Source organism: Garra rufa, chromosome 8 (assembly GCF_049309525.1).
Source record: "Garra rufa chromosome 8, GarRuf1.0, whole genome shotgun sequence".
In the NCBI taxonomy this organism is placed as follows: Eukaryota; Metazoa; Chordata; class Actinopteri; order Cypriniformes; family Cyprinidae; genus Garra; species Garra rufa.
Genome location: NC_133368.1, coordinates 45987306 through 46014171, shown reverse-complemented (window position 1 = coordinate 46014171; position 26866 = coordinate 45987306). Strand labels below are relative to the sequence as shown.

Here is a 26866-nt window from a genome sequence, read left to right as displayed (position 1 = left end):
AAACTGCAACGTGGAGAAAATGCGAGACGAAAAAATTAAAAATGAAGAAAATGCATGAAAGAAAAAAATGAATGTGGAAAAAGACGAAAAAAATATGAAAATGCAAGAAATGAAAACAATGAATATGACTAGAAGAAAGATTTGAAGGGGAAAAAGTGCAAAAAAAAGAAAGAAAAATAACTAATATCAAATTGCATTAAACAAAATGTGGGAGAAAATGCAAGAAAAGAAAAGAAAATAAGAAAATGCAAGAAAGAAAAAAATGAACATGGAAAAAGCCCCCAAAAATATGAAAATGCAAGTAATGAAAACAATGAATATGACTAGAAGAAAGATCTGAAGAGGAAAAAAGTGCAAAAAAAAACCCAGAAAAATAACTAAAAGAATGAAAAATATAAAGAAAAATGCAAGAAAATGCAAAAGGTGAAAATGTAAAAAAGTAAAATAAAAAACAAATAATAAGAAAATGCAAGAAAGAACATAAAAAAATTCAAGAAAATAAAACAACAAAATGGGGGAGAAAAATGCAAGAAATGAAAGCGATGGAGAAAATGCAAGACAGATGAAATAGCAAAAAAATTAAGAAAATGCAGGAGAGCCTAAGAAAAGCTTAAAAATAACGTACTAAAATATGAAGGAAAATGCAAAAAAAAGAAAGAAACTGCAACGTGGAGAAAATGCGAGACGAAAAAATTAAAAATGAAGAAAATGCATGAAAGAAAAAAATGAATGTGGAAAAAGACGAAAAAAATATGAAAATGCAAGAAATGAAAACAATGAATATGACTAGAAGAAAGATTTGAAGGGGAAAAAGTGCAAAAAAAAGAAAGAAAAATAACTAATATCAAATTGCATTAAACAAAATGTGGGAGAAAATGCAAGAAAAGAAAAGAAAATAAGAAAATGCAAGAAAGAAAAAAATGAACATGGAAAAAGCCCCCAAAAATATGAAAATGCAAGTAATGAAAACAATGAATATGACTAGAAGAAAGATCTGAAGAGGAAAAAAGTGCAAAAAAAAAAAACAGAAAAATAACTAAAAGAATGAAAAATATAAAGAAAAATGCAAGAAAATGCAAAAGGTGAAAATGTAAAAAAGTAAAATAAAAAACAAATAATAAGAAAATGCAAGAAAGAACATAAAAAAATTCAAGAAAATAAAACAACAAAATGGGGGAGAAAAATGCAAGAAATGAAAGCGATGAAGAAAATGCAAGACAGATGAAATAGCAAAAAAATTAAGAAAATGCAGGAGAGCCTAAGAAAAGCTTAAAAATAACGTACTAAAATATGAAGGAAAATGCAAAAAAAAGAAAGAAACTGCAACGTGGAGAAAATGCGAGACGAAAAAATTAAAAATGAAGAAAATGCATGAAAGAAAAAAATGAATGTGGAAAAAGACGAAAAAAATATGAAAATGCAAGAAATGAAAACAATGAATATGACAAGAAGAAAGATTTGAAGGGGAAAAAGTGTAAAAAAAAAGAAAAATAACTAATATCAAATTACATTAAACAAAATGTGGGAGAAAATGCAAGAAAAGAAAAGAAAATAAGAAAATGCAAGAAAAAAAATAAAGAAATGGTTGGCAGGGTACAGCAAGAGAAGAAGGGCCTCTGCCTTTCCTTTATTTAATTCCTTTGATGTTCATATTTTACACAAACTGTTACTTCATTATTAATTTTCTTCAACAAATGCCTTTTGATCTTCACACAGTTTGGAATCAGAAAAACATCACATCTCCTTTAATAAGACTTTAGCCATTTTATGTTTCTTGATGGAAAAGATTGGTGTTCCTCTATTCGGCTGCATTAAACCTTTATTCATGGCACACTGACAAGATCCTCCACTAAACAGAGAAGAGGAGATTCCTCAAACAAACAAACTGAAGTACCTCATTCTTCCACAAATGTCTGTGTGTCCTATAACAGCTGCATGACGCACAAATAAATAAAGGTGACAGAGTCAAGCCAGTGTCAGATTGCAGGAATTGTTCACTGTATCTGGAAAGTAAACACAACTACTTTGTAGTGTTCACTATATGCTTGACATAAGACATATTACACTTTGACAAACCACATGACAAAAAAAATAACACAATCAGAGAATGCAAACTTGAAAAGTCTTTAATACAGAAAAAGAGAGGAGATTTAAGTTCATATGATACAGCAGTATTCTCCTCAGAATGAATTAAAAGCCCAGTGTTTTCTGTTTTAGCAACAGCTTTGATTACTTATTTGTTGTGGGCTCCAGAAACCTGTTCAATGTCGTAACGCATTATTATTTTAACATATTACACCTGCAGCCCATAATTAACAGCGATACACTGTGTACTGTTTGGCGAGGGAAGAAGGGAAGGGTTTGTGTGACTAAAGAAGTTTCTGTACCATTGGCTAATAATTACATAAATCAAATCTACGCCTAATAATTTAAACAAAAAAGGCCTCGAAATAGATCAGAGCATTTTCTTTCACATCTGCATATTTACAAATTTCATAATATCTGTCACAAAGCAAACCAAAAATACTTATTTTAAAATACGATAACATTAATAAGATCTGTTACTTTTATGTATTAAGAGGAGGAAAAAAGTGTGACATATTAATGAAAAAACTACCATGAATTGTCCAAATGCAGAATAAATGTAAAAAATCCACAGCTGTAGTTTGTCTCCATGTGTCTGTTCCGCATCAGAAAAAGTGAAGTAACATAACTGCCCCCCCCAAAAAGTAAAACATTCAAAATAATAATTTGTAATATTTAGATATGTAGATATGTGAATATTTAGACTTTTTTCTGAGCTGTTGTTTATACATACTGTCAAAAAAATTATAATTTATATATATATATATATATATATATATATATATATATATATATTGTATATATACTGTGTATATATATATATATATGTGTGTGTGTGTGTGTGTGTGTGTGTGTGTGTGTGTGTGTGTGTGTGTGTGTGTGTCTGCGCATTTATTTATTCATTTATTTATCATTCAAGGCGTGTTGTGGTTAATTTAAAAAAACAGCTGTGTGAGGGGAAAAAAGGGAAATGCACAAAAAAATCCATAATAAGCTCACCGTAAAGGTGAAAATGGAAGACCGCGCTCTACGCAGTTCTGACAGGATCTTAATTAAAAAAAGGACTAAGAATATTTTGAGTTGTAAGACACCAAAAAAATCATGATGTTCCAAGTTTTGCAAAAAAAGGGAAAAAAAAGTAATCTGGAGAAGAGGGATTTTCTTATGACCTGCGGAATGTTAGGAATAAGTGATGTTGGGATTCCGTCAATAAAGGCATATTTCATTCTTCCACTGAATGAAAAACTTCCGACAATCCCTTCAATGTGGCAGATGACACTGAAGATACTTCAGACCCCTGTGTAAAAAAACAAACAAACAAAAAACGAACACTTTGAGAGACTGTGGATTATGATTAATCAGTTATTAAAGGTGACCCATTATGTCCAATTTTAAAAGAGGTAAAATAAGTCTCAGATGTCCCTAGAGTCTGTATATGACGTTTTAGCTCAATTTACACAACAGATCATTTTTAATAGCTTGTTTAAACTGCCACTCGCTGTTTTTGTGTTTTTCCATTTAAATGCAAATGAGCTGGTGCTCCCGGCCCCCTTTTCAAAGAGGGCGGAGCTTCAAAAGCCAGAAAAAAACGAAAAAAGGACGATTACACGCACTGAAACAAACTCAAGCAGAGATCTCACTTATCAAACAATGCCTTTCAAATTTTAAAAAAGATAAATACATAATTTCCATGAATAATAAAATTTATAAGGATTTGTATATTTACATATATAACCCGCTCTGAAAGTTCTGTTCTAAATCAAATGATTGGCAATGCGCGCTCCGAAGAACTGATCTGATTTAAACAATTCATGCTCTGAAGGTTCCGATCTAAATCAAATGATTTGCGATATGCACTCCGAATTCCCGATCTGATCTGGTTTTGGCTAGTAAATCACTTGCACTCCAAATTCCCGATCTGAATGAAACAATTCTCACTCCGAAGTTCCGATCTGAATAATGATTGCCAAACCCACTCTGAAGTTCTGATCTAAATCAAATTATTTGTGATATGCTCTCCTAATTCCCGATCTGAATCAAACAATTTATGCTCCGAAGTCGCAATCTGGATAATGATTGGTGAACCCGCTCCAAAGTTCCGATCTAAATCAAATGATTTGCAATATGCGCTCCAATTCCCGATCTGGATCAAAAAATTCATGCTCCAAAATTCTAATCTGAATAATGATTGGTGAACCCGCTCCGAAGTTCCGATCTAAATCAAATGATTTGCAATATGCGCTCCAATTCCCGATCTGGATCAAAAAATTCATGCTCCAAAATTCTAATCTGAATAATGATTGGTGAACCCGCTCCGAAGTTCCGATCTAAATCAAATGATTTGCAATATGCGCTCCAATTCCCGATCTGGATCAAAAAATTCATGCTCCAAAATTCTAATCTGAATAATAATTGGCGAACCCGCTCCGAAGTTCCGATCTAAATCAAATGATTTGCAATATGCACTCCAATTCCCGATCTTGATCAAACAATTCATGCTCCAAAATTCCGATCTGAATAATGATTGGTGAACCCGCTCTGAAGTTCTGATCTAAATGAATCAATTTGCAATATGCACTCCAATTCCCGATCTGGATCAGACAATTCATGCTCCGAAGTTCCGTTCAGAATAATGAATGGCGAACCCACTCTGAAGTTCTGATCTAAATTAAATGATTTGCAATATGCACTCCAATACCCGATCTGGATCAGACAATTCATGCTCCGAAGTTCCGTTCAGAATAATGAATGGCGAACCCACTCTGAAGTTCTGATCTAAATTAAATGATTTGGAATATGCACTCCAATTCCCGATCTTGATCAAACAATTCATGCTCCAAAATTCCGATCTGAATAATGATTGGTGAACCCGCTCTGAAGTTCTGATCTAAATGAATCAATTTGCAATATGCACTCCAATTCCCGATCTGGATCAGACAATTCATGCTCCGAAGTTCCGTTCAGAATAATGAATGGCGAACCCACTCTGAAGTTCTGATCTAAATTAAATGATTTGCAATATGCACTCCAATACCCGATCTGGATCAGACAATTCATGCTCCGAAGTTCCGTTCAGAATAATGAATGGCGAACCCACTCTGAAGTTCTGATCTAAATTAAATGATTTGCAATATGCACTCCAATTCCCGATCTGGATCAGACAATTCATGCTCCGAAGTTCCAATCTGAATAATGAATGGTGAACCCACTCTGAAGTTCTGATCTAAATTAAATGATTTGGAATATGCACTCCAATTCTTAATCTGGATCTAACAATCCACGGCCCGAAATTCTGATCTGAATAATAATTGGCGAACCCGCTCCGAAGTTCCGATCTAAATCAAATGATTTGCAATATGCACTCCAATTCCCGATCTTGATAAAAAAAGTCATGCTCCAAAATTCAATCTGAATAATGATTGTGGAACCCACTCTGAAGATCCAATCTAAATCAAATGATTTGTGATATGTGCTCCAAATTCAATTTGCACACCTAAGTTCCGATCTAAATCAAATGATTTGCAATAAGCACTCCAAATTCCCAATCTGATCTGGTTTTTGCTAGTGAATCACTTGCGCTCCAAATTCCTGATCTGAATCAAACTATTCACACTCCGAAGTTCTGATCCAAATGATGATTGGCGAACCCACTCTGAAGTTCCAATTTAAATCAAATGATTTGCTATATGCACTCCAATTCCCAATCTGAATCATACAATTCACGATCTGAAGTTCTTATCTGAAAAATGATTGGCAAACCGGCTCCGAATTTCCGATCTAAATCAAATGATTAGCGATATGCATTCTGAATTCCCAATCTGATCTGGGTTTTCCTAGTGAATCACTTGCACACGAATTCCCAATCTGAATCAAGCGATTCACACTCCGAAGTTCCGATCTGAATAACGACTCACGAACCCACTCCGGAGTTACAATCTAAATTAAATGATTTGCGATATGCGCTCCGAATTCCCGATCTTATCTGGTTTTTGCTTTAAATCACTTGCACAACAAATTCCCAATCTAAATCAAACGATTCACACTCTGAAGTTCCGATCTGAATAATGATTGGCAAACCTGTTCAAGAGTTCCGATCTAAATCAAATGATTCACGATATGCACTCTGAAGTCCCAATCTGAATCAAAAGATTTGCAATCCCGCTCCGAAGTTACAATCTAAATCAAATGATTTGAAGTTCAAACCAAATCAAATGATTGGCGATCTATTGTTTCGAGTGCTTCGAAACAATAAATTATTTTGTGACAATGGTTAAGCCGATTCTGAGTTTTGAAGTGCTCTGTTTCACCCATCACTATACGTGCTTTTTAAAATCACTGAAAGCGATGCTGAAATTCTAAAATGCATGGCTCTTTAAATTTGATCTGGTTTTTGCTATTTAATCGCTTGAGCTAAAAGATCGAAGTCACGAGTTTGAATCAAATGACTCACTCGTGCCTTCAGCCATGTTTACACGACACTGTCAATACATACATAATAGGTCCCCTGTAATGGTGTGTTACCACACAAAGGATCTTTAAAAAAAGGTTACTGTTTTAATAGGGTTTGTAAGCGCTACAGTGGTGGTTAGATCTGGAGTTAGATTCACTCACTGGTGACTGTTGAGTATTTCCAATCTTACATGTTCCCATGCCTGCATCTCGGGTGGAGCTCGGCGCTGGGCCACTGTGGCCTGCTGTTTGCGATGGGGCCTCTCCGGATCTCTCTGTGCGTCCTTCTCCATTGTCTGTCACCTGTGGTCCACAGGGGGGAAGAAAACACACAATACACACTTTTTCATTGAGGGCTGAAGATGATGCACACTAGGCAGGGCACAGGGTCCGTGAAAAAAGACACTGCTGCTTCTGCGTCACGCGCATAAATCACATGAAGAAGACACAGATAGATGTTCCACTGTACCCCCACCGACAGACACTCGCATCTAAAAAAGTACAATCACTCACACAGAGACACATGCATGTGTGTAAAATACTGAATATACACATCAGTGCTAATAGACATAAATTTAGCTGAAAAATGTTCAGTCTGAGGTAAATATAGTGGAATAAATTTATTATTATATTATAATTTATTATTAATTTAAAAAAATATTTATTTTAGTAATATAGTTGAATAAAATGTATATTATATTATATTATATTATATTATATTATATTATATTACATTATTAAAACCTTTTTTTTTACTTTAATAAAATAAAACTAATTTAAATAAAATATTTTTTAACAAATCACTGTTCAAAAGTTTGGGATCGGTATATTACATTATATTATATTATATTATATTATATTATTACTTTAATAAAATAAAACAAATTTAAATAAAAAAATTCAACAAATTTATATTATATCATATTATATTAAAAATGTTTTTTTCCTTTAATGAAATAAAACAAATTAATTACTGTTTAGATGTTTAAGGTTGGTAAGTATTAAATACTGTAAAATACTGCATGTACACACTATTGTAAATGGATACAGATTAATTTTTAAAATGTGCAGTAAAAATATTAATATATTATATTACATTACATTATTTAAAAAAAAGTAATATTGTGAAATATTATAAATCAAAAGAACCATTTTCCATTTTAATATTGTTTAAAATGTATTTTTTTTGTGATGCAAAGCTGAATTTTCAGCATCAATAGTCTTCCGTGATCCTTCAGAAATCATTCTAATATGTTGATTTGCTGTTCAAGAAACATTTATGATTAATATCAATGTTGTTGCAATATTAGATATAATTAGATAATATTAGAAATGTCTTTACTGTCACTTTTGATCAATTTCTTCAACAACAAAAATCTAGAAATCCAAACTGTCAAATGGTAATATACAAAATAAATAATTATATATTCATATATTTAAATAATCAAGGTATGTCCAGTTTTTCTCTGTATGAATGCAGGAAAAAAATAACATTTAATCATTTTCATTTCTATGCACCAATATTTACATACACCATCAGTCAAAAGTTTAGCCACACTTGACTGAATCTTCCCATAAATGTTTCACATGATCTTAAAAATCATTTAAACCCATCAGCAAACAAAAGCTTCTACTCGAGACTGTTTTGACAGCGACGAGGGCCAAACATACATTGTATACGCTGACGGCACACAACAGCGCCCTGCATCTCCAAACACGCTCGCGGCTGACCCCGGCGACGCAACAACAAAGACGAGGAGACAGGTCAATCCGGGACATAGATTAATGAGCCATGTGCGTCAATACATTGAGTACACATGCTGCCATTACAATGAGTGTCATCCAACTCCCAATATTAATTTACCAGCGCCGGTGTATTTCACAAAGGAGTATTTACTTACACAACAACTGTAGTACAATAAGACTACAAAGGTGAGTCAAGCACTGTCTGCTACAGCAGCACCCAAAAGACCTCGCAGGTCTGGACTCCACCCGCATGGTATTCTGACCTTCTGAATGCATGCCTCATACACGCAACAAACGTTTTTGATTTAATCTTATCAAATCTGGCAGACACAAGCCGTGGTCATATTGCACCTCAAAATCAAAAGAAATTAGATACTGCATTCTGCTTCAAGAATATAAAGTCTATTTTAGGACAATAAAAAGGCTTTGCATTGCATTTTTAAAGCACATGTTCACAGGTTTGTTATGTGGCATTTTTGGTGGTATATTTCAGCAATATGGTTGGTTATTGCAGCAGCATAGTGTTCTTACATTAAAAAAATAAATAAAAATAAAAAGGAACCGAATAAATGTTTGTCACATTTGTAAAACTATGTTTACTTATCTTTAAAAATGCTAATATTCATGTCACAAGATGCTAAAAAAAAGGGGGCAAATGGTTTTAGTAATGAGAATTAATTGTGAATTATAACCAAATACAAATCAGAAGTAAATCATCTAAATGCAGTAAATCTGGTTGGGAAAAAATTCTCAGGAAAATGGTAATTTTGCAATGCAAAAAGTGGTTTAAAATCTTTATTTTGTTAAAATATTAAAACAACAACAACAACAACAACAAAATAAAACATTTAAAGACATCTGGCTGGAAAAAGTGTAATTCTCAAAAACAATTGTCATATTGCAATGCAAAAAAGATTGTTAAAATCATCTTTATTTTGTTAGTATTGTATCTTAAAATTATGAAAATAAAATATTTTCATTCATTTTGCATTGCTAAATTTTTCAATTTAGTTTTTGATTTTGTTAAAACATTACAATCAAATCAAACCTAAAACATTGCAATGCATTACACAAATATGGGTGGGAAAAAATTTAATTCTCAATAAAAATTTCATTTTGCAATGCAAAAAGTGCTTAAAATGTCTTTATTTATATATAATATATAAATAATATTTTTTTCTTACAATAACTGACATGAAAATACTACATTTTCAATTGATTTTGCAGTGCAAAATTGTTAAAATGTGTCTTTATTTGGTAAAAAATTAAAACAAATCAAAAGCAAAAAATGCATTACACTGCATATGGGTGAAAAAAAATTTATTCAAGAATTTTTTTATTCTGAAATGCAAAAAGTAGTTAAAAATCTTCTTTTTGTTAATATATGAAAAAAATCATAATTGTCCAATTAGTCTTTATTTTGTAAAAACATATTTAAATGCATTACTCTAAATCTGCTTAGAAAAAAATAATTCTCAAGAAAAATTGTCACTTTGCACTGCGTAAAACAAAATGCAACAGTCTATCTGAAAAAAAACACAAACAAAACCAAAAAAATCTTTGAATTACAAAATATGAATTACAAATTACAAATTAAAAGTAAATCATTTAATTAAATTATTTAAAAAAATTATTCTTAAGGAAAATTGTAATGCAATTTTCAATGCAAAAAGTTGTTTAAACTTCTTTATTTTGTTCAAATATATAATACAATTTTTTCTTAAAATAACTGTCAATAAAATAATAAAATAATACATTTTCAAATAATTTTTCAATGCAAAATTGTTCAAATTAGTCCATTATTTTAAAACTTAAAAACAAAAAGTAAAACATTTAAATCCATTACACTAAATCTGAGTCTCAAGGGGCTTTCCCTTAATAAATAAATTCAAATGCAAAAAGTGGTTAAAAATCTTCTTTATTTTGTTAAAATTTAGTTTAATTTTAGCAAATTAATATTTTTGTTAAAATAATAATAATGTAAAATAAAAAATAAGTAAAAAACAGTCTTATATATATATATATATATTTTTTTTTTTTTTTTTTGTAAGATGTATTTTTTTCAATAAATGTACATAGAAATCAAAATAAATAAATGTCTGTGTGCAAATTTTGGGAGGATAAATATAACCACGACCTGTTTCTGAGAATATTCACTCAAAAATCAACATACTGTTGTTATGACCTGGCCATATTGTCACAAGACTTATATAAAAAAGTAACCACCACTACAGATATTTTCACCAGGTTATACTCACAGTGCTTGTCGGCAGCTCGGGTGACTCCATAACGGATCTTTGTTTTGTAAGAACATGCGTGCATGGTGACTGCCCCAGAGGATGATGGGAAACGGTCTGTGACCGCTTCACGGCAGAAGACACGGCCTGAGCAAAGCGAGACGGCGTTGTAGGCGAGTATGGCTTGGGAGCGGCAAAGCTTCTCAGCTTCTCCAAAGTCAGCGAAGGCGTAGGGTTAGTGGGTAGACTCTTCTGACGGGACAGTACAGACGACGGTGGAAATTTAGGAGCTTGGGATAGAGGTACATCCACCTGTGCATTTTGATGCGCTTCACTGTCCTCATGTTCCCATTGGACTGGTGGCGGAGGAGGAGGGAAGTTGTCCAGTGCAGGAAAAACATCTGATTGCGGGCTGCTTGCGGTTTCTTTAGGCCGGGTTGCAGGACTGCTACAACAACTGCTGCTGCTACTATTAGTGCCGACACTCGCTCGGCGAATGGACGCGGACGTTACGTAATCCCCAGGTGTTCGTTTATGCTGGGGCAGGCGGAAAGAAGCGGGTTTGGGTCTTGTTGCTGGTGGAACTTTCTTGTCTTTGACGATAGACTCGGTTCCTTCAACAGGGGACGAAGCGGTAGCTGGAGGACTACAAGGACTAGTTTGCGCAAAGACGTTCTGATGGCCGTTAACAGCAGATGTACCATTGGAGACGACCTTTGTTTCAGGTTTGTAGTCTACATTAGGCTCCAAAGTCAACTCTACTTCAAAGAAACGCAACTTATCGAGAGACTTTTGAGGCACAATGGTGTAGGTGGTCATGCCCACTTTGGGAATGTATTCACGGGTGAGCTCATTGGATGGTTTGGGTTTAGGTTCGGCATCTACGATATAGTGTACGGGGCTTGCTTTAGCGGCCGGTGTGGATGTCAGATCCTTGGATGGTTGGATCGCAGGCGAAGGTGGTTCAGGAACACGCAGCTCTTCTGTGGAAGTGGCCATGTCTCTTTTTATTCCTGTTGAGGGGGCAGAAGGAGCCGTGGAGGGTTCAGTGCATGAGCTTGATGGCTCATTAAACGGTTTATGAGAATCTGTCTGTGTTTGCATTTCGGTGTGAGCGAAGTTGACCGTACTGGGAACGGTTTTCGCCGTTTGGTCGGAATCAAAGCTTTGCGTTTGTAAGTCCGTGTGCGACGTCTGGATTCCGCATTCGGAGGTTTGAAGCTTGTTGAATAAAGATGCAGGCTTCTCTGTGGTGCTTAAAGAAACCTGTTCTTGAACAGGGTGACTTTCAGACGTCTGAATCGCCTCTTCTGTCTTTTTCAACGGGGGCTCTAGAAAAAGAGAAAATAAAGTCATTTAGTTTTTTGTTCTGTCACTAGAGTTTCACTGTAAAATATAAGCCATTACATATCAAATGCCGCTTTCTCATGGTGTCATAACAAATTTATTATACAGAGCATGACTTGAGGATTCAAATGTTCCTGTTTGATCTTCTGAGATTAAAGAGTTCATTGTACCACTGTGAGTTTTAGAACTCAACCAGAGCGTTTATTAAAACTGACAGGTATGAATAACAACTGCATAAAGTGCAGTAAAGTGTAACATTTAGTAAAACAATGTGTTGAAGCTTACCTATTTCTTCTTTCTTCTGGCTTGACTTCACAATCTCTCCGTTCACTGTGGCTTCTGCTACTCTGTCAAGGGTAACACCCATGCAAAGGTTAAAAACTACATAGAAAAATACAGGTCCCACTTTACATTAGGTGGACTTAACTACTATGTACTATGTACATTTAAATTAATCATTTGGTACAATGTACTTATTGTGTACATACATGTTTTTACATTGTACTTAGATTTTTTTAAAACCTATATGGCATTACATTTGTAATTAATTTCTGTAATTACCACCGTTGACCCATCCCTTACACCCTAACACACCCTTAAACCTACCCATACCACCAAACCTGTCCCTAACCTTACCCATATCCCACCTTAAAAGAAGCAATGAAGTGTTTTGCAATGCAATATGACCACATTAAGTACATTGTACTTATTTTATGTAAGTACATAATAGTTAAGGCCACCTAATATAAAGTGTGACCAAAATACAATTAAAAAAACATTACCTGTACAAACATTTTTTTTTAAATGAACCTAAATCTCATGAATTTTTTGATGGCTTGTTGCTCATCATTGCAATTGCGTTTCGGGTGTTTGCTAAGTAAGAACCATGCTCTTTTTGCTGGTTTGTAGGTGTTTTAAAGTTGTTCTAACTGGGTGCTATGCAATGGTAAGAAGTTTTGGGTGGGTTTTATGCAGTATTATTATAGTATCATTTATATACCATTATAATATTAATAGCTTTTATTTTTATATTTTTATGGCAGTATTTTGCGTCATTTTATGTGTTTGGAAGCCCCTTTTTGCCACTGAATAAAAAAGTTAATTGCGAACTTTGCAGTTACGAGAAAAAACAAGGAATTGTGAGATTTATACACCGTAAGTTTTAGAAAAAAGTCAGAAATCTGCAATTCTGACTTTATAACTCGCAATTGCGAGTTTATTTCATGCAATTCTCAGAATTTATTTTTCCCTATTTTTCCTCAGAATTTAGTTTATTTCCTGTAAACATTAGATAAAAAGTCCCAAAGACTCAGAAATACTCAGAATTGTGAGTTTATCCCGTAAATGCTAGAAAAAAGTCAGAATTGCGAGTCCCTAAGTCAGAAATCCACAATTCTGACTATATATCATGCAATTCCGTGGAAAAAAGTAAGAATTGTGAGTTTATATCCTGTAAACGTTAGAACAAAAGTCAGAAATCCACAATTCTGACTTTATATCTTACAATTCTGAGAAAAAAAAGTCAGAATTGTGTTTATATCCCGTAAACATTAGAAAAATTCAGAATGCTGCAATTCTGACCTTATATCTTACAATTCTGACTTTATATCTCACAATTGCGAGTTTATATCACGCAATTCTGAGAAAAAAGGCAGAATTGCGAGTTTATATCCTGTAAATGTTAGAAAAAAATCTAAAATCTGCAATTCTGACTTTTTCTTTTAAACTCGTGATTGCAAATTGTAAAGTCAGAATTGCGTATTTCTGACTTTTTTCTAACATTTACAGGATATGAACTCGCAATTCTGACTTTTTTATACATTTATAACCTGTAAATGTTAAAAAAGGGTCAGAATTCCAACTTCCAAAAAGTCAGACATCTGCAATTCTGACTTTATCTGTATATTTATATTTAATTTATTTAACTTTTGTTTTAGTACTGTAGCTTTAGTTCTTTATCTGCAACTTATTTTAGTTCAGTTACTCAGCAAGAGTAGCATCTCTCATTCTAACAAATATTTTACTTTTCTTTTAACAATAACAAAAGGCATAGTAAGGTGTTTTGACAAGTTTCTAAGCATTACTAGAAGTTTTGGGATAGTTGCTAGGAGTAATCAGGGTCTTCTAGTTGGTGGCTAGACCTTGATAGGTTTCGCTAGAGTAGTCGCAATGATTTTAAATTAAATATTTTTACTTGATTTTCAATGTGATCTCAGATTTTTGAGCTGCCCACTGTACAAAAATAAACACTAGACTACATACTCTGCATCTGTGGACAGGTCTCTTGATGGACTGTCTCTGGCTGTCCCACTTTCCAGAATTTCTGAATCTTGAGAGGGAGTTGCCATCCCAGCTCGGCCCGAGTCCAGAGAGATATCGGCGGACAGGTTAAGGCTGCTGTCATCATCCAGGTTCTCCTCCTCCACGGCAGCCACCTGACCTTCTGCGCTCACAGTCATCTCTTCCTGCTCTCTGATCTCCTCCAGAGGAGACGCCAACGCCGCTTCTGCAGTGTAAAATCACGACAAATGCAGAAAGTCAAATGCTGAAATATTACAAAGTGCAGCCCAATCCTTTGAGCTCCTCACCATTTCCCTAGAGCAACAGTAATGTGGGGGTTTCCACATCAAACTAAAGTGATGCCCTTTCTCAGCTGATAGAGGGGGACATCTGGCATACGCAGCATTAATATGGATTCTCTGCTTCTCAGACTGAACGAGTGCCGTTAATTAAGACGTCTCACTTCTCTCGCCTGATTCAGCCTCTCTGGAGACCAGCGGGATGAAGAAACATTCAGAGAGCTAGCTGTCTCTGTGATCTCTCTCAGACATTTAGATTCAAAGCTTTTCTGTAGCTGCTCTTTTTGTCTCCGCTTCACTATGAGCCCTTATTTGTGTGTTTTTTGGCTCTTTATTTATTTACTTTCTCAGTCTCTCTCAGTGAAGTTATTAGACCTTATCAGCCATTCAGTGTCGACTTGACCCTGCATTGAGAAAAGCCCCAACACATTCGAAACTAAATGCAACTCAGACAAAGTTGCAAAAGCATTCATAAAATACACTTGTAAGAAACAAAAGCGAGTGAATGATCCCTGCTAGGTCTCGAGAGACCGTCTTTGTACAGTTATGAACAGTCTTAAAAGAAGTCTTAGGAGAAAAGTCTTAAAAAGTCTTCAGCTTACACTTACATAAAACCCATGTCTTAATGTATTTTATGAGGGCTTTCAGAGAGAGAATTAATATATCATAGTTCCATCAGAGTCTTAATGCGTGTACTCCGCGGGTGTGCAATGCAGGTGAGCTGTATATAGCAAATTGTGCAGTGCTTCATTGATTACAACAGGACCGGTTTTGTTGCATCGCTGGCTTCCAGTTCAGACACAGTCTAAACCAAATTTTGATGAAAAGATTAGATTTGTTTTTCTACAGAATCTTATGGTTCAGATAAAGAGCATGGTAAATAGAAAGACAGACAGACAGATAGAATCAAATAGATCAAACGAACAAATGATAGATCGAACGAATGAACAAACAACAGACAGAACGATAGATAGAACGCACAAATGATAGAACGACTGAAAGAATGAAAGATAGAATGATAGATATAACTATCGATAGATAGACAGATAGACAGACAGACAGACAGACAGACAGACAGACACACAGACAGACAGACAGACAGACAGACAGACAGACAGACAGACAGACAGACAGATAGATAGATAGATAGATAGATAGATAGATAGATAGATAGATAGATAGATAGATAGATAGATAGATAGATAGATAGATAGATAGATAGATAGATAGATAGATAGATAGACAGATAGATAGACAGATAGATAGAAAATTATTGATCGAGCAAACAATAGAACGAATGAAAGAACGATAGAACGATAGATAGATAGATAGATAGATAGATAGATAGATAGATAGATAGATAGAACGATAGATAGATAGAACGATAGAACGATAGAACGATAGATAGATAGATAGATAGAACGATAGATAGATAGATAGATAGATAGATAGATAGATAGATAGATAGATAGATAGACAGATAGATAGAAAATTATTGATCGAGCAAACAATAGAACGAATGAAAGAACGATAGAACGATAGAACGATAGATAGATAGATAGAACGATAGATAGAACGATAGATAGAACGATAGATAGATAGAACGATAGATAGATAGATAGATAGATAGATAGATAGATAGATAGATAGATAGATAGATAGATAGATAGATAGATAGATAGACAGATAGATAGAAAATTATTGATCGAGCAAACAATAGAACGAATGAAAGAACGATAGAACGATAGAACGATAGATAGATAGATAGATAGAACGATAGATAGAACGATAGATAGAACGATAGATAGATAGAACGATAGATAGATAGATAGATAGATAGATAGATAGATAGATAGATAGATAGATAGATAGATAGATAGATAGATAGATAGATAGATAGATAGATAGATAGATAGATAGAATGATAAAACGATAGAACGACAGAACGATAGAATGATAGATAGATAGAACGATAGATAGAACGATAGAACGATAGAACGATTGATAGATAGATAGATAGATAGATAGATAGATAGATAGATAGATAGATAGATAGATAGAATGATAAAACGATAGAACGACAGAACGATAGAATGATAGATAGATAGAACGATAGATAGAACGATAGAACGATAGAACGATTGATAGATAGATAGATAGATAGATAGATAGATAGATAGATAGATAGATAGATAGATAGATAGATAGATAGATAGATAGATAGATAGATAGATAGATAGATAGATAGATAGATAGATAGATAGATGATAGATAGATAGATAGATAGATAGATAGATAGATAGATAGATAGAATCAAGGGGATGTAAACCTTTGAACAGGGCCATTTTTATAAATTCAACCATTGTTTTCTCTTGTGGACTAAATGTAAACATCTTCTATGTGAAATGTCTTATTTAGGTCGGTACTAAATAAACAATAACACGCATTTTGTATGATCCCTCACATTTTGGTAAAATAAGGAACAATTATTTATATTAACTGCATGGTGTATGTAAAATTTTGACATCAACTGTAGATAGATACATACTTATTTTAATCAAACAGGCTAATTATGCAGCATGAGTGTGTCTTCAGTACAACAGTAATTAAAGTGAAAATAGACAACTCATTAAAACTTTAGTAAGGACTGAGTTTTATAACTCTAAACTATATTATACTGTAAGATGTGGCAAAGCACATTCAGAGTCAAACACACAGGCAACAGAAACTAAATTAGAAGCAATCGTAAACAAAAGTAATGTTTTACTGAAGTTCCTAAACTGGTTTTTGATTGTGATGAAAGACAGACCCCAAAAAGAATAAAAATTAAAAAAAAAATATATATATATTTACTGTGTGTGTATATATATAGTCAAGTCAAGTCACCTTTATTTATATAGCGCTTTTAACAATATAGATTGTGTCAAAGCAACTGCACAGTATTTAAACAACACAATAGTGTGTAAGTAACGCATTATTGTAAACAATCAATTTTCAGTTAAAGGCAGTTCATCAATGAATTCAGTGATATCATCGTCAGTTCAGTTCAAATAGTATACGATATCGCTGGAAAGTGTCCCCAACTAAGCAAGCCAGAGGCGACAATGGCAAGGAACCAAAACTCCACAGGTGACAGAAATGGAGAAAAAAACCTTGGGAGAAACCAGGCTCAGTCGGGTGACCAGTTCTCCTCTGGGTGACCGGGTGACCAGTTCCTCCTCTCTCTCTCTCTCTCTCTCTCTCTCTCTCTCTCTCTCTCTCTCTATATATATATATATATATATATATATATATTTTTTTTTTTTTTTTTTTTGAGCACATATTTTAAAAAAAGTTATTTTTTAACAACAGGACTTTCAGACAATTTCCAAAAATCTCAGGAAGATTCCAAAAAATCCTGGAAAGTTTAAAAAATTTCTGGAATGTTTCAGAGGAGACATCTTAGGAGAATCAGTTTCGATTCGTTTAAATGAACAGGTCAAAACGACTCACAAATCAGTGTCAAACTCATACGGTAAGCAGCCTACTTAATCATTAGGGAGCTGTAATGATTCAGTGGAATTGGAAACAGAATTATTCCATTTCTCATCCAGGAAAGTGTCAGGTTAAATGCTTACACAATCGCGTTTTCTGATGAAATGTCAGAGTTATGTTTACACCCAAACACGAACCACAGCTGCGGCTCATTTGTAACCGTGTGCCCTTACGTGTGTATGAGTGTGAGAACGACTCCAACTAATACAGCTGCAAGCATTTAACCCACTGTTACATCTAGTAAATTCTCACCAGCACAGCCACCACCCAACGGCTCACATCCAACACAGACAGCTGCCTTCTAAAATGCCAACAGAAGTTCGATGTCACTGCAGAATGTTGTTTTTATTAACATCATATTCTAATACAGGGGTTGCAATCTTTTAGATTTCATGCGACAGACCCCAAAATAAAATGTAAAAGGCATCTTTTTACTTATCTGAATAAATACCCAATATATACTGTGAAAAATGTATATTATAAAATGTCTAAAATAGAATTTAGTTTGTATTAAGCTGAATTGTTATATCATTTTTCTACTATTTTTCTCTATAGTACTGCACACTACCAGATATTTAAGCCTGCATTTATTTGATCCAAAATACAGCAAAAGCAGTAATATTATGAAATATGTTTACTATTTAAAATAACTGCTTTGTATTTGAATATATTTTAAGTGTATTTTATTCCTGTGATCAAAGTTAAATTTTCAGTATCATTACTCCAGTCTTCAGAGTAACATGATCCTTCAGAAATCATTCTAATATGCTAATATTATTATCAATATTTTAAACAGTTGAGTAATTTTTCAGGATTCTTTGATGAATAGAAAGATCCAAAGATCAGCATTTATCTGAAATAAAAAGCTTTGTAACATTATTCATTCAATATACCAGTCAAAAGAGTCCGTATAATAATAATAATAATTATCCTTTTTCAATTAATAAATGTTTTTTGAGCAGCAAATCAGAATATTAGAATGATTTCTGAAGGATCACGTGACTGGAGAAATGATGCTAAAAATTCAGCTTTGAAATCACAGGAATTACATTTTAAATTATATTCAAATAGAAAACCATTATTTTAAATAGTAAAAACAAATTCAAACTTTTACTGTTTTTGCTGTACTTTGAATTAAATAAATGCAGCCTTGGTGAGCAGAAGAGACTTAACATAACATAACATAAAAAATCCAAAAAAAAACTTTTGACTGGTAGTATATTTACTCATTTAAATCTAATTTTTATTATTTTTTATTATTATTATTATTATTTCTCTACTATTTTTCCTTATAGTACTGTACTATGAATTTGTTCATGAAATCTAAATTTCATTTATTTTGTAACTATTTTTAATGTATTTTTTTTCTATTTAGATTTTTTGTAATTTTTATATTTATATTACATTTTTCTATACTATTTTTCTATATACTACCATACTATTATATATTTTTGTATTTATTTAAATATTTTTATCTATTTTTAATCTACATTATATAGTACTGTTAGATATTTAAATATTTATTTACTTATTTGAATCTAGTTTATTCTAACTTTTTAATCTGCATTATTTTTCTACAATATGACTATAGTCCATGGTACTGTCATGTATTGCTAGATATTTATGTATTTATTTATTTATTTGAATCAATTTTTTTATTTATTTATTTATATTTTAACAATTATTTATTTTTTTACATTTCTATTATTTATTTATTTTTCCAAACTTTTCTGCAGACCCCAGTTAGAAAACAAAAAATATAGAAGGAACACACAAATAATGGGAAAAACAGAATTAATTTGATTTAAAAAAAACTGTTCAAAAATTAATGAAATATTTGTAATTTTTTATTTTTGTTTTGTTGTCTATAGTTTGCTTTATATAAAATAAAATAAAATAAAATAAAATAAAATAAAATAAAATAAAATAAAATAAAATAAAATAAAATAAAATAAAATAAAATAAAATATTATTGCCCTGTCTACCATTACCTTTTTCCCATAATGTAATTCTGTCTTAGAACTGGCAGGTATCTATTAAAGAAGGTACCTGTTAAGGCAGTACAATCACATCCCTGAGATAGTACATTGCACACTAGGTGGTGACAAAGCCTACAGAAAGTCAATGGCAACACACACTAGCCCCTCTGCACCGTCCCCAAATGCCCACCTACATCTCTCCTGCCCAAAGTACAGCCGCTGTGCTCATTCAATCCCTCAAAATCCTTCAAATAATGAAATAACAACTTGAAATAATACTCTAAACTCTAAATAACAACCTTCTTTCTTTACTTTTCCACCTACTGCCAACAGATTATCGAGCACGAAACATGATGAAATATTCAAGATATTAAATTCTCATTTATTATATCATATAAACACAGAGTTGAGCTTGCATTTTATTTTATGCAATGATTGTTGATGCCACTAGCAAATATAATATAATATATTAGAGTGACCTGTCGTGCCTCTGTCCTGTGTGGTTTCATCAGGAGGGGCTGCGCTGGTCGAGATGGGGGGCGGAGGGGCCTTCCGCTTGGTGGACGACTTCTTGAAGGACGACTCTGTCGAGGATCCCCGGCTCAAAGGGGCCATATTCTGTGGAAAGCAGGCAGGGGGACAGTAATAAATATGACATATAATTCCAAATATTTGGCTGCGGGAAACGTAACCACATTCCCAAATGACAAGGTGATGAAACGACTCAGCCCAGCGCCGAGTTTATGTAGAAACAAAACAAATACTGTGAAAGCAAGGTTTAACCACTCATTGTATTCGCAGAGTGCCGTTTATACGTAGGTTCAGACTTGGTCTTTGAACTCCGGTCATGAAATAACAGGTTACAAAGTCTTGTTTGTTTTGTTTCTTTCTTTAAAAGGCTTCTACGACAATGGAAGCTCACTTACAGTGGCTCCAAAGAGCGTTTGGAAAATTAAACCACACTTACAAATGTCTGAGTGTCACTGCATGTATTTCTTTTTTTATAGTTTGTTTAAAATAAAACAAAATAAATCAACTTGTTGGTCCAGTTTTTTTAATTGAAAGACTTTCAAAGTAATAAAGGCTCATTTACAGTGGCACCAAATCATGTTTGGAAACTTAAACTACACTTAAAAATATTATTTTATTTAGTCTGTTTTATATAACATAAAATAAAAACTAATTTTTATAAATAATTTTTTTTTCTCTTTTCTTTCAATACTCGCAAGACATGTTTGGAACCTAAACCACATTTAAAAAATGTCTAAACGCCATCGCATATATTTTATTTTCTATAGTTTTTTTTTAAATGAAAAAATAAATAATAATAAAATAAAATAAAATGATATTTATAATCTTTCTTTGAAAGACTTTCAAGATAATAAAGGCTCGTTTACAGTGGCATCAAATCATGTTTGGAAACTTAAACCACATTTTAAAAATGTCTAAACATCATCGCTTCATCATTTATTTAAAAAATAAATAAAATTAAATAAAAAAAAAATGATTTTTATAACAAATGAAATATAGTTTGTCTAGTTTTTTTTTTCTTTGAAAGACTTTCAAGATAATAAAGGCAAATAATGTTTGGAAACTTAAACTACACTTGAAATAAAATGGTCCCACTTTATATTAAGTGTCCCTAATACCTGTGAAGTTACATGGTAACTAGATGTGTACGTAGCATGTAACTACAGTGTATGTACACACTGGTACATTGTATCTACAGCTCTAATACTGGTGTAATTACACACATGTAACAACTCACTCAATAGCATTTGTAAGTACAAATGTGTAACAGGACATTGGTAATAACACTTTTTTCACTTCTGGAAGTACACATGTGTAACAAGAATTATGTAACTACATTTTGTAACAACAATATGTACTCACAGAAGTTTTTACACTTCCACACAGTCTTCAATACTGCAGTTACCAGTTTGGAATGCCCTGAAACATTATTGAAATCGTGATGATTCCTATGTAGGCTACATACAATTTTTGTATTCATGTATTTGTGAACACTGAATTAGAATTAAAGGTCCCATATCGTCAAAATCAAAATTTCCTGGCTTTTTTCATGATAACTAAGGTCTAGGGGCTATCTAACTACCATATGAGTTTCAAAACAGTCAATCCACAGTAAACTGCACACAGCCTGCTTAAAGTAGCTGTTCATTTACACGAGCAGCTGTGACTTCCGTAACGATGTGACGTTCGATCGACTCAAGTCACCGCCTTCAGTCACAAACCAACGTCCCACCCTCCTTTTGTCAAACCCCCAGACAACAACGCATCCATTCCATTGAGCAACAACAACAGGAAAACAAATTGAGAAAACCCTGTTCAGTCGATAGATGTCAAGCTACGATCATTACACAGGCTTCAGAACAACGTTACTATAAGAGACCAGCGGCACGTCAACTTCAGCCTCTTTCACACAGCGATTCCGGTAAATACACATAATGTGTCCCACGATTTGTTCCGGAATTGTTTAATTTGGTTCATTCACAGTTGTTTTCCGGAATCTGTGCTTGCTTTACACACAAACCATAAAGACATGTGACGTTTGGATGTGAGGTACGTTTCACTAAACTGAAACTAACCTGAACAAACTGTGCTTCAGCGCTGATAGTGAGGAGCTGGCTCTGCCTGACGATCGCTGCTTCATTCCACTTTGCACGTAACGTTATTTTTCGTTGTGAAGAGTCGCTTGATAACGTGCATCATTACTACAACACTGCCTTTAGGTTCTGGCTTTGGTTCACACAGTTCCCGTAATTTTCCAGAATCAGCGCGCATTGTGAAAGGGGCTTTACTAAAGCAACAGTTATGTAGCCTACTGCATTCGGTGTTTGTAAAAGAAAAAACATTAATGATCATTCTGAAATATCCTGTTGAGTATCAGCTCTCTCTATTGCTCTGAGCTCGCTTACGCTTACAGCATACATGACCGTGGTTACCTGTGATTGGCCTGGTTGTGCGTCACTCAGAAAACAACAGGCCAATCAGAAGAGAGGCGCATGAATATTAATTAGATGGGCCAAAATCGACCTGTTTTTGACAGAGCTCCTAAAAAAGGAGCTGTAAAAATATATTGAGATGGATTTTGGCACTTATACCGCAAATATATATTCTTAAGGACATCAACAAATAAAATAAACCTCCAGAAATGTGTACGATATGGGACCTTTAAAGTATCAATTTGTAATACCAGTGTACTTACATGGTAACTCCTCAGGAACTGTCTACTTAATATAAAGTGTAAAATGGTCACAACTTACAGAGTAATATATCAAATGTAAACCTCTGTGCAACACTTTAATTTCAGTGTACTTACATGATAACTCCTCAGGAACTGTCTACTTAATATAAAGTGTAAAATGCTCACAACCTACAGAGTAATATATATAAACTGTGTTTTCAAATGCATTATTAAATAGTTTACTTAATATGAAATTAAAACTTTCCATCCTGTTCTGTGTGATTTCTGTTGCCAACTCTATTCCAAGCATATGTAAACATAATGTTTAACAAGACTACACTTTAAACCTTTAAAATAAATAACATTTCTACAATCGTTTAACCATTTATGTAATATTAACTTCGTTTGTAGCGGTGGGACACAGCAGGCGTTTTCTGACATCCCTGCGACTAACAATAAAACCGTAAAATACGCTGAACACGCATCATAATTATAAAATGAAACAATTTTATTTGTGCGCTAAAAGATCTTCAGAATCCATCCCATTGCGAGGAACATGCCCAAATTCAAATCTTTATCTTTATTTTACGAATTCAAATACAACCGCGTCAGGAAACGGCAGTTTTTACGGCAGGAAAATCGAGCTCTCATTGGCTCTCGCCAGCATTCGTCACAGTTTACGACATGCCGTGTTTCTGGTGAGACGTGTTTGAATGTTGCGCGGGCGCATACTCTTTGGCCGCATTTACGGAGAGGATCAGGAAAATAATCTGGATAATATTTAGCGAATAATAACTTTAATTCCGCTCTGCACCTCAAACAAAACCTACTGTATTCTGCCAGAGAGGACTGCGGCTGCAAAAGCATCGCCATTTGGATTACTTTTTGGTATGGCTGTTGATATTTTTGCATTAAATAAATGATTGTAATTGCAATTTTTTGTCTGTCATGTTTTTTTTTTATTACTGTACTGAGAGAGATATGGTTAACGTTAGGTTTAGAGGTAGGAGTGTGATTAGTGACTATAAAAATATTTTTATGCTATATTGTTAGTAAAAATGGTAATTTCTGCATATATTTTTGTCAGTTACGATTTATATCCTTTTATATTTGCTATAAAATGGGTGGCTTTAGGTTTGGGGGTAGGTTAAGTGGGCTAAAAATATAAATCGCGTATTAATAAAATGATATATATTTAATGAAATGAAAGATACAGTACGTAAATATTTTACGTTTTTAGCAAAACATACGTAGCTATTTGTACGTTTTAAACGTTGAAATACATCTAAATTGTGCATCTAAAAATACGTATAAATACCAACGTATAAACAATGAGACCAGGCTGGACCATTTTACACTTTATATTAAGTAGACAGTTCCTGAGGAGTTATCTTGTAAGTACACTGAAATTAAAGTGTTGCACAGAGGTTTACATTTGATATATTACTCTGTAAGTTGTGACCATTTTACACTTTATATTAAGTAGACAGTTCCTGAGGAGTTACCATGTAAGTACACTGGTATTACAAATTGATACTTTAATTCTAATTCAGTGTTCACAAATACATGAATACAAAAATTGTATGTAGCCTACATAGGAATCATCACGATTTCAATAATGTTTCAGGGCATTCCAAACTGGTAACTGCAGTATTGAAGACTGTGTGGAAGTGTAAAAACTTCTGTGAGTACATATTGTTGTTACAAAATGTAGTTACATAATTTTTGTTACACATGTGTACTTCCAGAAGTGGAAAAAAGTGTTGTTACCAATGTCCTGTTACACATTTGTACTTACAAATGCTATTGAGTGAGTTGTTACATGTGTGTAATTACACCAGTATTAGAGCTGTAGATACAATGTGCCAGTGTGTACATTAGGGATGCTCACATTGACCGTTTAACCGTTAACCGACAGTAAGAATTTTAACCGATTATTACTATCAGTTAAACGGTTTAAAAGGTTTTTTTTCTATATTTTTTTTTTTACGTTTGCTGCATGGTGAAAGAAATTATGCTATATGCAAGTAATCTGTTTACTCAAGAGCGCGTGTCGACACGTGCAGTGTGGCTGTACAGACATATTTTGCTTCGCCTTCACTTAGTTAACTGGTGTAGTATATGCAACTCAATGGCAAGTGGCGATACTGGGTTATCAGAGAGTGAATCCGTAAGTGAATGTATTCAAATTCTGCATGAATTATAGTCTAGAAAGTGCGCAATAGGCGCTCAAGGTACAATCACTGGAAAGCTATCACTCATCTTAGAGATCTCACAAAGTTAATAAAAAGTAATAAAATAACCTTTAAACTGCATAATTCATCTCTTATTTACATAATGTCTACACTTTCTTTGTTATAATGAGAGAGTTTGTGAACATGTAGAAATCAGCAGAACTGAAACCGGCACTTTGATTGGTGAGTGGATTGTAACATAGCCGCCTCCGATTGGCCACAGGATCATCAAATTAACAGATATGTCTGTGATTGGCTATTGCTGAATGCTGTAAAAACATGCGCTTCTCCACACGCATATGACAGTGGATGAAAAGTCCCGAACCGCAAATTGAAATGATTTTTGTGATGGTGATTTTGTCACGGATCTAACAGTTAACAGACAGCGTTCCAGTCTATCCATACAGCATGTCCACATGTTAAAAACTAGGCACACTGAGGTAACTTATAGGCTGGCCTGGCATATATTTTTATGTCCGACGGGAAGAATAAGACCGGTACCGTTCTTCAAAGTGCATAGAAGGATTCAGTGTGTTTTAGTTTTGTCATCTTAATTGGATAGTTATTTAATTTATATATATTTAGTGTAGCCCTATTTATTCTATTCTTTATTCTGGTTTTCTCTGTTCTCAGAATCACAGCTGATGCGTGATAATTTGAGTATGTGAATACAGTTTTTGTTGTTGCTCTGTATGCTGCTGTTTGCATGTTAAAATAAAACATTTGCTTGTATTTTTAATGTATCATCACAGATAATCGTGCATTCTATTTTTATTTTAAACGCATTTATTATTCTAATTTGATCAGTTAACGGTTAATGTTCGGATAACGAGCAACGGTTGTCGGTCAGGAAAAATAACCGAAATGAGCATCCCTAGTGTACATACACTGTAGTTACATGCTACGTACACATCTAGTTACCATGTAACTTCACAGGTATTAGGGACACTTAATATAAAGTGGGACCGTCTGTTTTATATAAAATAAAATAATTAATTTAATTAATAAACAAGTTAATTAAATTTTTTTTTTTCCTTTAAATACTTGCAAGAGATTGAAAGGCTCATTTACAGTGACACCAAATCGTGTTTGGAAACTTAAACCACATTTAAATGATGTATAAACATCATCACATATATTTTATTTTCTATTGTTTGTTTTATATCAAATAAAAAAATAATAAATAAAATAAAATATAAATATATAAATAATATCTAAAATAAATATATAAAAATAAATACATAAATAATTAAATAAATAAATAAATAAAACAAAATAAAAAATTATAACAAACGAAATATAGTTTGTCTAGTTTTTTTTTTATATACAAAAAATAATAAAGGCTCATTTACAGAGTCACCAAATAATGTTTGGAAACTTAAACTACACTTGAAATAAAATAAAATGAAATAGCATAATAAATCAACAGATTTTTATAATGAACAAAATATAGTCTAGTTTTTTTTTTTTT

At 33.2% G+C, this 26866-nt stretch overlaps 1 protein-coding gene across 4 annotated transcripts in view; it reads right to left on the bottom strand.

The window, feature by feature from the left end:
* Positions 1-2963: 2963 nt before the first annotated feature.
* The window catches only part of cobll1b (cordon-bleu WH2 repeat protein-like 1b), a 97220-nt gene continuing 73317 nt past the window's right edge, over positions 2964-26866 (bottom strand). For 3 of the 4 annotated variants that reach the window (XM_073845792.1, XM_073845793.1, XM_073845795.1), the window contains 6 exons: positions 20436-20574; positions 14127-14370; positions 12150-12211; positions 10539-11848; positions 6697-6837; positions 2964-3382 (listed from right to left, as the gene is read on the bottom strand). In XM_073845792.1, coding sequence (XP_073701893.1) covers positions 3308-3382; positions 6697-6837; positions 10539-11848; positions 12150-12211; positions 14127-14370; positions 20436-20574 — 1971 coding nt within the window. In that variant the 3' untranslated portion in view covers positions 2964-3307. The remainder of the gene's footprint in view (positions 3383-6696; positions 6838-10538; positions 11849-12149; positions 12212-14126; positions 14371-20435; positions 20575-26866) is intronic. The other variant, XM_073845794.1, reaches the window with a different exon arrangement.